Source organism: Parasteatoda tepidariorum, chromosome 6 (genome assembly GCF_043381705.1).
Source record: "Parasteatoda tepidariorum isolate YZ-2023 chromosome 6, CAS_Ptep_4.0, whole genome shotgun sequence".
Lineage (NCBI taxonomy): Eukaryota > Metazoa > Arthropoda > Arachnida > Araneae > Theridiidae > Parasteatoda > Parasteatoda tepidariorum.
The window spans coordinates 16,426,384-16,438,897 of NC_092209.1; the positions used below are offsets into that span (position 1 = coordinate 16,426,384).

Genomic DNA, 12,514 nt, shown 5'->3' on the forward strand with positions numbered 1-12,514 from the left:
TATATATATAGGGGAGAGTCGGGTGGCCGCGCCCCACAGTCACAGTCAATTTCATATGTATAGAATATTTTTTCAAGTCAATGGGCCTTCGGACATTAATTGTTATGTTAAAAAAAGATTATTTTCAAAGTTTCAGGAATTGATGCAGCTGTTAACATGGTAAACTATAGTTTTGAAAATATGTTGAATACAGTAGTCATGAAATTAAGAAAATTGTTTGAATGCTTTGATTAAACTTCATTTTAATACTAAAAAAATAATTTTTTCTATGCATACAGCATTAAAGTATGTAGTCTTAAGTTCAGTTTGCACGAAGAAAGAAGTTTATATGTGAAAAATTGTTCGAGTAATTACAAATTTACAAAAAAGTTGGATTTCGGGCAGAACCCGCTCTCATGAATGTCGGGTATCACCGCCCAATTTTATTTCGTCGATAAATGTACGGTTGCAAAGATTATTATTTTATTGCTTCAAGTTTGAATGTTATATGTATTTTTAACAACAAATATTGTTGTTATTAAAAGATAGAATTCACTAAAAGTAAATAAATATGTAATAAATAAAATAATTTTGTGATAAAAATGATAAATGAGGTTTATCTATTGTCAATACATTGGTCACTTTCATTTACACCTGTAATTTTTGTTACTGAGCGGGGCTACCCGACACATTTTGAAAAGAGCTGAAAAACATGTTTTTTTTAAATTTCTATTTTTTTAAGTTAAACTATTCTTTTTTTGTTTATTCTTTTTGCATTATTTAATTAGATGGTAAAACAATAGAAACATACAAAAATATTGATTATTACTCAATATTATACAGAAATATAAGCAATACTCCTTAAGTGGGCGGGGCTAACCGACTCTCCCCTATATATACATATATTCTTTTGCGAAAGTTAGGTTTTAAATTTTTATCCTTCTTACACCAGCAAAATTATTTTGCGAGCTTTTCATGGGCACGCCCGAGACATAAGTTTGTAATAACTGGATTATATTATATTAATCCATTTGTCCTTTTAAAAAGACTGCATCCTTTTAAAAAGACTGTTCCATTTCCAAGTGTTTCATGTTTTAAATTAATTTTGTTTAACCAAGATAGTTATGTGTCGACCACAATTTATTAATAATGTAAATATTTATGTTTAACAGCAATGACGCATTGTTTTAGTGAAGCTAAAGAAATAGGTCGTAAAAAATATTTATAATACCAACTTTTCCACAAGGGTGTGTTTCATATATTGACCATTTTTTTGAGGCCGGGTGCTAATGACTTAACACCTAATGGTCGGTTGGAATTTCTTCGTCTTCCTTTGTCGGTTTCCGGGCGTTTTAGGTTACTAAAAATATTTGAAATTAGCTTCTACCACATTATAAAAGCATTGCAAAATTAAGCAAAAAAAATTCTTATGGTAAATTTTGTTGTAGTTCATTTACGTCGCACTAGAACTGCACAATGGGCTATTGGCGACGGTCTGGGAAACATCCTTGAGGATGATCCGAAGGCATGCCATCACAATTTTGATCCTCTGCAGAGGAGATGGCACATTTGCTTCGGTAGCCCGAGGACCTGCACGCGAAGTCGAGCACGTTACGGTAGAACTGTTTAATGAGGACCAATACCGCACACCCTCGGTCGTGCAGACTAATGCAAGTGGTCACCCACCCGTACGCTGATCGCGGCCAGTGATGCTTGGCTTCGGTGATCTGCTGGGAACCGTGTCTTAACGATCAGTCCACTGCGGGACAGATTTTCTTTTGTTGCTAGATACAAATAATTTAAAACATCTATATTTTTCTAAATTCTGATTGAAAAAATTTCTATATTGACCTAAAATTTCTAGATAACCCTGAATGTACTATAACTTATGGTACCAGGAAAAAATTAGACAATTTGAATAAAATGAAAAACTAACAGATTTCAGGCAAAAACGTAAATCCACGTGGTCCATCAGTGAAAATGTTAATGAAAAAACGTAAATTTACGTGACTCGATCGTTAAGTGCAGCGAAAGTATTATTGCAGGAATGGAGACAGTTTCAACCAAGGCTGAACTAAGTTCAATCTTTTAAGCGTGCTTCAGGTTTTTAATGACATTCTGATCAAATGTATAAATTTATGTAAAATAAAATTGAATGTAAAGATTATTGGAAAAGTTATACATGGTGATTACTAATACCCGCCCTTCATATTTTATTTTATTATACGTACCATGTACCTAGATACAGGATATAATACACCATGTATCTAGTTAGAAGACACATTATAGATCTCAAAATAATATTTAAGGGAGGAGAAACAAAAACTCTGCAGAAATTCAAATAAGTATGACGGAATTGAAAATAACAAAATCAGTTTGATTGCCGGGTGTCTAATAATCAGTAGTTCTCTTTTCACTACCCATCAAAAGAATTTGAATTTCAAATTTTGCTGATACTTTTAGCTCAGTTATCTACACAGTTAATATATATTTGCTTGAACATTAGTGCGAATGTTTGCTCACATTGCTATCATATCTGTATATTTGTGAATAATAAAATATCTTATTTGAAACTTTACTCTCACTTTGCAATTACATAAATTCAGACTCTTTTTTTAATATAAAATGAATGTGAATCTTATTATATTGCCATGCCTTATGAAATAAGCTATGATAAATGCATGGCATATTGTAATGAGAATTAGCGACTTGTCTTATCATATGAAGCAGAATCAGGGTGTTCTAATTTAAACTGACGGTTTTTAAAAATTTATAACAGGAAAATGTTTATGATTATGGAAAAAGGAAAACAATTATAGTAATGAATTCGAGTTACCATACAATAGGTCACAAATTCTTCTTCCAATAGTTCCTGTTTTTGGATCAAACTATTTTTGGCAGATGATACCATATGAGTAGCAAACCTTTTAATTAAAGAAATTAAACTTCGTAAAACTCATCACAATATTTGGTTAACTTTTATTCAATTTAAATTGTATTAAGATATTATGGATATGTTTTATTATCAGCCTACATCACATGACATAATTGGAATCACGGAAGCAAAACACAACGGAAACGAAGTTAAAGAAGAGTCTGCCGTGCCATCTGTCGGGGAAATGTGTAATTAAAGCTTGAAACAATAGGTAAAAAAAATATAGGCTCTGTCACATGAATTTTCTGCAAGATTCTTTTCATATCGACTGTTTCCTGGTTATAAATGTTTGAAAACCGTCAGTTTAATTAACTAAATATTCGTTTTAAAGCATGCATAATCAATTAAAACTGTGACAGTTCATAAAATATTTATTTTTTCCACAAAAGATAATATTACGGACATTAGAATTTTTATTCAACATTCGTTGTTATACAGACAAAAGTCGAATCAAATATAGAACAGAGAAAGATGTTGTTTTGACAAATAGCGTGACAAAAAATCGGTGGGGATACATCAAACAGTCATAATATTCTACATGCTTTAAATTACAATTTTAATTATTACTAGGAAAATGAGAAGAAGATGAAGAAAGAACATTAAATTTAAGGTATTCAGATTAAAACTGATAAATTTATTTAAAAAAAGTTGAAAATTTGTCAGATTTAAATGCTTTAAACTGGGTGGACGTTTCTGTTCCAGAATTGTATATTGCAAATCAGTCGCTCATATCGTTTCCCGAGCTAAGGTAGATATTTATCGATTGAGGAATGTTTAACTTATCGAGGTTACGGATAAATAAAATTATAAAAGAATAAAATTAAAAAATAAGAACAAAATTCAATTATTAACACAAATATAACTGGCACAATAATAAATTTAAAAACGAGTTTATAAAAGTAAGATTGAAACAGACAAAATGCTCATATATTAAAATACTTTTAAGTAATTTTTCTTTACGTGTAAGTGATGAAAGAAATATTATAGATTTAAAAAATTTTTGTGTGCGTTTTTGCTTTTGTATTAAAAATTTATTGAAAAAATATCAGAAGTAACTTTTATCCGGATAAATATTTATCGTTATATTTATAAATGCAATTTTATATGAATAAATTAACAATTAATATTTTTAAAAAAATTAGAGATTTTTATTTTTTTGGTTCCAAGTGCAATTATTTCCGGATCACAAAATGTTCTTCAAGTAATTTCCTTGCATCATGGCCTCGGAGATGCTGACTTGATGATAGTACTCAGGGTTATAAAGGTGAAGATTAGACTTAACGCAATTATTCAAAACGACGTCACAAAGGCACAAAGACGTTGCACAAGTGTCGTCATTTTTATCTGAAATTGAAAAAACAAGTCTAGTTACGTTTACATGTTAAAATAATTTTTTGACTTTTTGGTCAAATTTGGCTCCGCTGCAAATTTTTCAGCTTCAACTGGAATTCATAAGCCATGGATCATCTTGTGATATTGGAATTCGTATAAAAAATGAGCAACGTGTTTCTAGCGAAAACTAAAAATGCAAACTACTGACAAACTATTGTGTCATGCTGTTTGTAGAAATGAGTTACACCAGTGGTTTTCAAGGAGCTAGTTAATTAAGAGTAGCAGTTATTGGTAAAAGTTCCAAAATAACCTACACAGCCTGTTTTTGATTGATTCTTTTTCAACGAAAGTTTTTTTTCCGGGAAGCCAGGAATGTTCTTTAAATTGTTGTTCTATCAGAGGATAAATATAGCCAATATCCTATCCAATTTTTATCCTATCAGAGGATAAGTGTTTTTTTCGTTTAAAAAAAAAAGCTTTCGAATAAGAGTGGCGTCAGAAATTCAGATTTAAAGATGTTTACGTCATTCCTACCTGGTGACATATTTTCTAGTGTTGGTATTGGATAGGATAAATTTAACCTATATCCTATCAGAGGATAAGATTTTTATCTATTTTGAGAAAAACAGTTTCCGAACAAGAATGACGTTAAAAATTCAGATTTAAAGGTGTTTTACATTATTCCTAACTGGTGACATATTTAGTAATATTGGTATCTATTTACTGGTATTGGATAGGATAAATTTAACCTATATCCTATCAAAGGATAAGATTTTTATCTATTTTGAGAAAAAACAGTTTCCGAATAAGAGTGACGTCAGAAATTCAGATTTAAAGGTGTTTACGCTATTCCTGCCTGGTGACATATTTAGTAGTATTGGTATCTATTTACTGGTATTGGATAGGATAAATTTAACCTATATCCTGTCAAAGGATAAGTTTTTAAAATTTTTTTTTTATAGAAAAAACAGTTTCCGAATAAGAAAAGAATGATTTCAGAAATTCCGTTTTAAAGGTGTTTATTTTATTCCTACCTGGTGAAATATTTCGTAAAGTGGGAAAATAGATCTGGTTTCTTCAGACCTCATAAAATTTATTTTTAAGTGGGATANTTTAACCTATATCCTATCAAAGGATAAGTTTTTTTTTGAAAAAAAAAAAAAAGCAGTTTCCGAATAAGAGACGTCAAAAATTCAGATTTAAAGGCGTTTACGCCATTCCTACATGGTGACATATTTCGTAGTATTGGTATTTGTTTCCTGGTATTGGATAGGATAATTTTAACCTATATCCTATCCATTTTTTATCCTATCAGGGGTTAAGTTTTTTTCTGAAGAAGAAAGTTTCCGAATAAAAGTGATTTCAGAAATTCCGTTTTTAAGGTGTTTATTTTATTCCTACCTGGTGAAATATTTCGTAAAGTGGGAAAATAGATCTGGTTTCTTCAGACCTCATAAAATTTATTTTTAAGTGGGATAGTTTGTTTCACTTTTATACTTATTTTGTAGGTTACTTTAGAACATTGTTTCGTTAGAAACATTTAATTTTTGGACAAACAATTCCAAAAATATTATCATCATGCCAAATCCAAAGAAATTACAGAAATTTTTTGCAGTTGATTTGTCTAGTGGTACTAAAAAAGGAGCTTACAGTATTTTCTAAAACGATAGTTTGCATTTTTGTTCTCATTTGTGCGTTGCGATTATATTTAGTACTTGCTTATTTATGATGTATGTCTTCTTAAACTTTTTTTTGTTTTGCACAAATTTTTTTGTGGGTATAATCAGTGGCGTGTGTATTCAGTGGCATTTTTTTTGTGTTCCTGAAATAAAAAATATTAAAATACACTGTTAAAAATATTGACGCACGTTAAACTGTAGTGTACTGCAAATTGGAAAGAACCCAAAACTCTTTTTCTCAAGTTAAAACCATTTTATTCTTTGAAATTTATCTTTTAATATATAATAGGATGACATCATCAAGAAATGTGTACTTATTCCTAATGAAATCAAGAGAATCGCGTTGCTGAATGTCCGAAATATTTGTTATATCCGATTTGATATTAATTTATTCGTTGATATTATAATATTTATTCGATATTTTAATACCTGCTGAGTATATATTAGGAGAAACAATCTTCGGAGTACCGGTTAAATGCATGCTGGGTAGGGGCACTTGACCTTAAAAAAACATTGATGTAGGACATACCGGGCAGTGGCACTAGACCTAGTATATATTTCGGACATTTACCAAAGTGGCTATGGGATTGTCAACATTCATCGGTAAAAGTCAACAACCACCAATTTTCGTCATTCACAGTAACAGATACACTAGAAAGAATATACTCTCACTGTATTAACACGTTGAATGCCAGGCTAATTTTACATGGCTTGCCCGTCTGGCCAAAATGATTTTCACAGTATGTATTGCATTAATTTCTTCAAACCATTTTAGTAACGATATTAATATAAAAAGAATTAAAAGCATTAAAAACTTACTCGAATTATGTGTTTTTAATAATCTTGAATTCGACGGTCACCGGTGACCCCCGTGGTGCTACGAACAAACTCAGTGCCGGTCACCGGTGACCCCCATGGCATTCAACGCGTTAATAAAAGTAATTAGCAAATTTGGTTGTCGATTTATCGAATGATATTGGCTTTTGATAAGATTTAATAAAAGCCAATTTGAAGGCTTATTTGAATTAGTAAAGGCCAATTTATAGGCCTGTTTGATTTTTCACTAAACTTATGGCTCATTAAAGGTGGATTCAAAAGTCGATTCATTGGATCCAAAATAATTAGTAAAGGCAAATTTATAGTCCTGTTTGACTTTTCACTAAACTTATGGCTTATTAAAGGCGGATTCAAAAGTCGATTAATTGGATCCAAAATAATTAGTAAAGGCAAATTTATAGGCCTGTTTGGTTTTTCACTAAACTTATGGCTTATTAAAGGTGGATGTGAAAGTCGATTCATTGGATCAAAAATAATAAGTGAAGGCAAATTTATAGGCCTGTTTGACTTTTCTCTAAATTTATGGTTTATTAAAGATGGATTCAAAAGTCGATTCATTGGATCCGAAATAATTAGTAAAGGCAAATTTATAGGCCTGTTTGGTTTTTCACTAAACTTATGATTTATTAAAGGTGGATTCAAGAGTCGATTCATTGGATCCAAAATAATTAGTAAAGGCAAATTTATAGGCTTGTTTGACTTTTCACTAAATTTATGGCTTATTAAAGGTGGATTCAAAACTTGATTCATTGCATCCAAAAAATTAGTAAAGGCAAATGTATAGGCCTGTTTGACTTTTCACTAAATTTATGGCCTATTAAAGGTGGATTTGAAAGTCGATTCAAACGGTCAAAAATAATGAGGTTTGAAAAAAATTTGAAATGTATTTATAATGGTTATCGGTTTGAAGCAAATTTATCAACTTATTTTTGAATCAGTTTGCAGACGTTACAGTCTAACGTGGATCATTATTTTTTTTAAACTGTTTATGGATCAGCAGTTATGGATTCTCCTTGACATACCTTTCGATGTAGAATTATCACCTGTATATCTCAGCGTTCGACGTTTTTTGCAACGACGTTTTTTGCATCTCCTTTTTTTCCTTTTGAGGAATCCAGCTATATTAAAAATATTGTAAGACTGATGTATTGTAATATATTGATTCACCATTTTTTTTGTTCTATGGGAAAGACAGTTCGTAACGTAAAATGTATGTAAGATTTTTTTTAATAGTTTGTAAGCATTGTACTTTTTATATCTTTCAAACTTGAGTCAGCAGGGATGCTAACAGTTGCGGATTTCATAAAATATTTTTTAAAAAACATTGCAGATTTTCCTTTGATTTGTCAATTCTTTAAAAGACGAATATAATGCTAAAAGAAAATGCCTAACTTCGAGGATTATTTTCTTTTTCAACTAAGTGTACTGAACTGAATTGCTTTAAGCACCTGGGTACATTGAGGCCGCTTGCGGCCCTCTTTTTAAAATGTATTTTTAACTTGAACTTAGTGGTGTTGCGATGAGGTGGTGAACTTTTAAAATAAGTCTTTAAATTATTTAAAAGTAGTAATGGGAAAAAAACCCAATGAATTGAATTTTCTAAACCAAGAATAATACATTTATATTTAAACGCTAGAAAATATTTATCCTAAATCTGGAACAAGTTGGTATCTCCAAGGCAGGTATAAAAGCCCTGCCATCAATCAATAAGGAAGAAGACGAAACAACGTTTAGTGACTGACATAGAAATTGTTCAATTACATTTTAACTTGTACTTATAAAAGTAGATCTGTTGTCATGTCAAAAATACAATGAGAAAAAAAAACTTTTACACATGGCCATAACTTATACTGGCGAACATTTGTGATTTGTGTGAAATATTCTCATCTATAGGTAAAGAACTAAAGCAAAAATCTTTAAAGCAAATAGAATTTTTATGAAACTTAATCAGAATTAAGACCACGATAATAGGCATACCCTCCAACATTCGAGGCGAAACATTTTTTCCTGTGATAGAACAGAAATTTTAAAATAAACTAAATTTTTAAATTTTTTTAATGAGAACATTGAAGCTATTCTTATGTATTAGCCTTACTGTAACTGTTTAAATTTTTTATGCGTAATAGTGAAAAAAAGTTATTCAGTTCTAATTACTTTTTATTTAATTTCGGCGAGTGTAGGAAGTATTATATCTTATATAGATATAATACTTAAGTAGTAATTAGTAAGAATGGCTTATATCTTTAAAATGCTTTTTTTTTTCCCTTCCAAAACCCAATACTTTGCGCCAGGAGGGATTCTTTAATTAGATAGAAATACTGAATTTGGGAGAAATGATCTTCAGAAAAGTTATCTAGTTTAACTGTACATATTTATGATGCATACTTACCACATGTTGCTCTTTCATTCTCTATCTTGTAGTTATAGTTTTTGCCATACAAAGCTTTTTCTCCTTCCTGTTGGCAAGCAGACAACTCGACCTCCTCGTAACACAAATCATGGCTTTGACAGCACCTAATATAAATAAAAAAGTTAGTTTTGGTTTCTAAAATGAGGAGATTAGAAATAAATCCATTGAGTATAATCAACGAAGAAAACTATGATTCAAAGCTGCTGAACTGAATTACCGAATAAGTTTTTGAATAACAAATCAGATAAAACAATTTTTTTAATATCTTGAATGATCACAATACGACAGGATCACCAATTCTTACACAGAAATACCCATATACTACAGAATACCTAATACCAGTTTCAGATTTTTGTGTCCAAACACTTTTTGTATTAAAAATATGACTTGTACATTATCTGGCATGTGCTATAAGATTCATTTAGATATGATAAATTTACGTTAGTTTCCGTACGCTCTCGTAAGATTTCAAGTTGGTGCGCATGTGTCAGTTCAGGTGAAATGTTCATAAGAGATTTTGAATAAAATTCGTAAATTAAAAACGTTAACGTAGTGGAATATTATTTGTGGAATATCATTTGATGGCAAAATTGCATATTTACAATGGACGTAGACTACACTATCTGGCCATTAATGACCGGACACCCCTCATTTCGGATACATGAGGTGCTAGTATCAAGTCAGAAGGGCGTAGGGCTGCCACGCGCCCGAATCACAGCTTTAACCCTTCTAGGAAGGCTATCCACTAGGTGTTGGTACACGGCGGCAGGTATTGCCCGCCATTCCTCCTGTAACATGGCGAAGAGTTGAGTGGTGGTTTTGGGGCGTTGTGGTCTGGCCCTCAACCGGCGCTCCAACTCATCCCAGAGATGCTCAATTGGATTGATGTCGGGACTTTGGGATGGCCAGTCAAGCTCTTGCACCCCCATTTCATCAAACCAGTCCGTGATGGCATGTGCTTTATGAATGGCAGCGTTATCGTGTTGAAACACAAACGGGCCATTACCGAACTGTAGCCACAGGGTGGGAAGAGCCGAATTGTCCAGGATGTCTCTACACCCTTCTGCGTTCAGGGTTCCACACCAAGGGTCCAATGCCAAACTATGAGAAACAGGACTACACCATAATTCCTCCACCGCCGAACTTCACAGTGTTCGGTCATTAATGGCTAGATAGTGTATCTCTTTAAGGCTGTGGCTTACGATTTAAGATGCTTTGCTCTACTAAAAACTGCAGTTCCATAAGCAGAAAAGCTTGATAGATTGTAGATTTTGATGAATTCAGCAATTGAGAATGCACCTTATTATTTTAACATTTAAAATAATGTTGAACTTCTAATGATTATTTAACTTCTCTTAACTAAGTTGTATAGTTAAAATAAATATAGTTCATAATTTTAAAATAGCAAAAATATATTTACTTTTTTATGAAACTAGTACAATTAGACAAATATAATATTAAGCAAAAACGAATAAAATTATATATTTATTAAATGAACCAGTTGTGTAAGATCACACGATTCATTTCTAAATTTCATCAATGCATTTCTTCGAATTCTTATTCCATGTCCATGTTCATAGGTAAGCTTAAACAAGTGTTCATAGGTAAGCTTAAACAGGCAACAACATTTAAGAACTGTAAACAGCAAGCTTGTAGCCAACATAACCACGCCAAAATAACGTAAAGATACGCAGCATTTAAAATAAATGCAGTTGCTTACGTACATCTTACGTACGGAAGCTAACGTAAAAGTATGCAATCACCCTAATCATTGTTATAGTTTTTTAAAAAATAAATAATGTTAAAAAGCTTTACAAAGCAAACAAATAAAAATTTTCTTGTCATGTGATGATTTTTAAAGACGTAATTGCCTTAAGTATTTTTTTTTTAAAAAGTACGATAAGTACCGCGCAATACATACCCATCCAGTGGATCCACTGGAGTTCCACTTCCACCTAAACCACAGTAATTTCCATAATTTACAAATTTTGTACCCTCTGTACCCGTCAGTTCCGTCCACATGGTATACATGTTTGTCAAACTCCGGCGATTTCTGAGGGAAATGTCTGTGGAAATAAAAAGATAAACCACATTCCGATAAATTAGTTAAGTAAAACTGGTTGGCAATAAATATTTTTCAAACCATATTTTTTTAAAATAAAATTTTTTTTTTTAAATAAACCTAATTGGCGAAATAGATAATAAATATAATATTATACATAAACGTATAATAAATATAACGTAATATCATGTATAGATATATAATATAAATATAACGAAATATTATACACAGATATATAATAAATATAACATATAATAAATATAAATATTATTCATACATATTTAATAAATATAATGATAAGCATAGATATATCTTCTTTTTGTATATATATATGTTTGAAAGTTTGTCTGGATGAATGATAAGATAAAATTTTTAAAGTCGACCCATTTTCATATTGAAAATAATCTTAAATTAGATTTCATGCCAGGCAGTTAAATTTGCAGCTCTTGTGCCACACCTATTCTAGTTATAAATGTGTTTTTGGTGTAAATAAATTAGCTGAAAATGAATAAAATAAGCCAGATTATGGTTTATTTCGAAAGGAAAACTTAAAAGAATTGTTATAAACGTTGAAAATGGTTATTAGGGAAACATATTTCTTTATTAAAGAATTTAGTTATTCTGATTTGATAAGCGACTTAGGAAACTCTAGTGTAATATTTTAGAAATGCTTGTACTTTTCATAATTTGTACAATATATTGTTATTTTAAACATTATATTTTATTTAAAAAAAACGCCATTTCTATTTTATTTAAAAAAAACGCCATTTCTATTTTATTGGAATTTTATTAGAAATAATTTCATAAAGGCAACCGAAAGATTAAGTAAATTATTAATAATAGGTTGGATCTAAATGTAAAGAAAGGATTCAAAATTCACCACTTATTATTAAAAGTACTAAATCTTGGAACTCTTTCTCGGAACCCTAGGGTTCTGCCAAACACCATTTGGGAACCGCTGTCCTATATCATCCGTATGAGCAGCTGATTTGATTATCTATTAAATTATTAAATCTTTGATTACATATTTTCTTTTTGATTCTTATGACAAGAAAATCCGCGCCCAAATGTGTCATTCTAAGAAAAAGCTTGNATTTTGCAATGGCTATATTGATACAATATTAGAAAGCACTCCTTTTTGCGGATATAATCGCGTGAGCTGATGAAAAGATTATATCTTTTATATTCCGGATTTGTATTAATTTTTTTTCTTCTTTTTTTCGGATTTTTTTTCTGGATTTTTATTATTATTTTTCTTTTTCCCTTTTCTAATTATTTTG

General features: G+C 30.8%; 2 protein-coding genes and 1 long non-coding RNA gene across 4 annotated transcripts in view; 1 reads left to right on the forward strand and 2 right to left on the reverse strand.

The window, feature by feature from the left end:
* LOC107452059 (phospholipase A2) overlaps positions 1-11,237 on the reverse strand; it is an 11,974-nt gene extending 737 nt beyond the window's left edge. For both annotated transcript variants that reach the window (XM_043043660.2, XM_043043658.2), the window contains exons 1-3: positions 11,094-11,237; positions 9,152-9,276; positions 7,785-7,880 (exon numbers count right to left, since the gene is read on the reverse strand). In XM_043043660.2, coding sequence (XP_042899594.1) covers positions 7,785-7,880; positions 9,152-9,276; positions 11,094-11,203 — 331 coding nt within the window. In that variant the 5' untranslated portion in view covers positions 11,204-11,237. The remainder of the gene's footprint in view (positions 1-7,784; positions 7,881-9,151; positions 9,277-11,093) is intronic.
* Positions 1-12,514, forward strand: part of LOC107452057 (uncharacterized) — a 51,206-nt gene that overhangs the window by 3,226 nt on the left and 35,466 nt on the right. The window lies entirely within an intron of this gene.
* LOC139425883 (uncharacterized) lies at positions 4,265-7,775 on the reverse strand. Its single transcript, XR_011636951.1, has 3 exons — positions 5,365-7,775; positions 4,996-5,163; positions 4,265-4,827 (listed from the first exon to the last, which is right to left on the reverse strand). It is a non-coding gene; the product is annotated as an uncharacterized lncRNA (long non-coding RNA).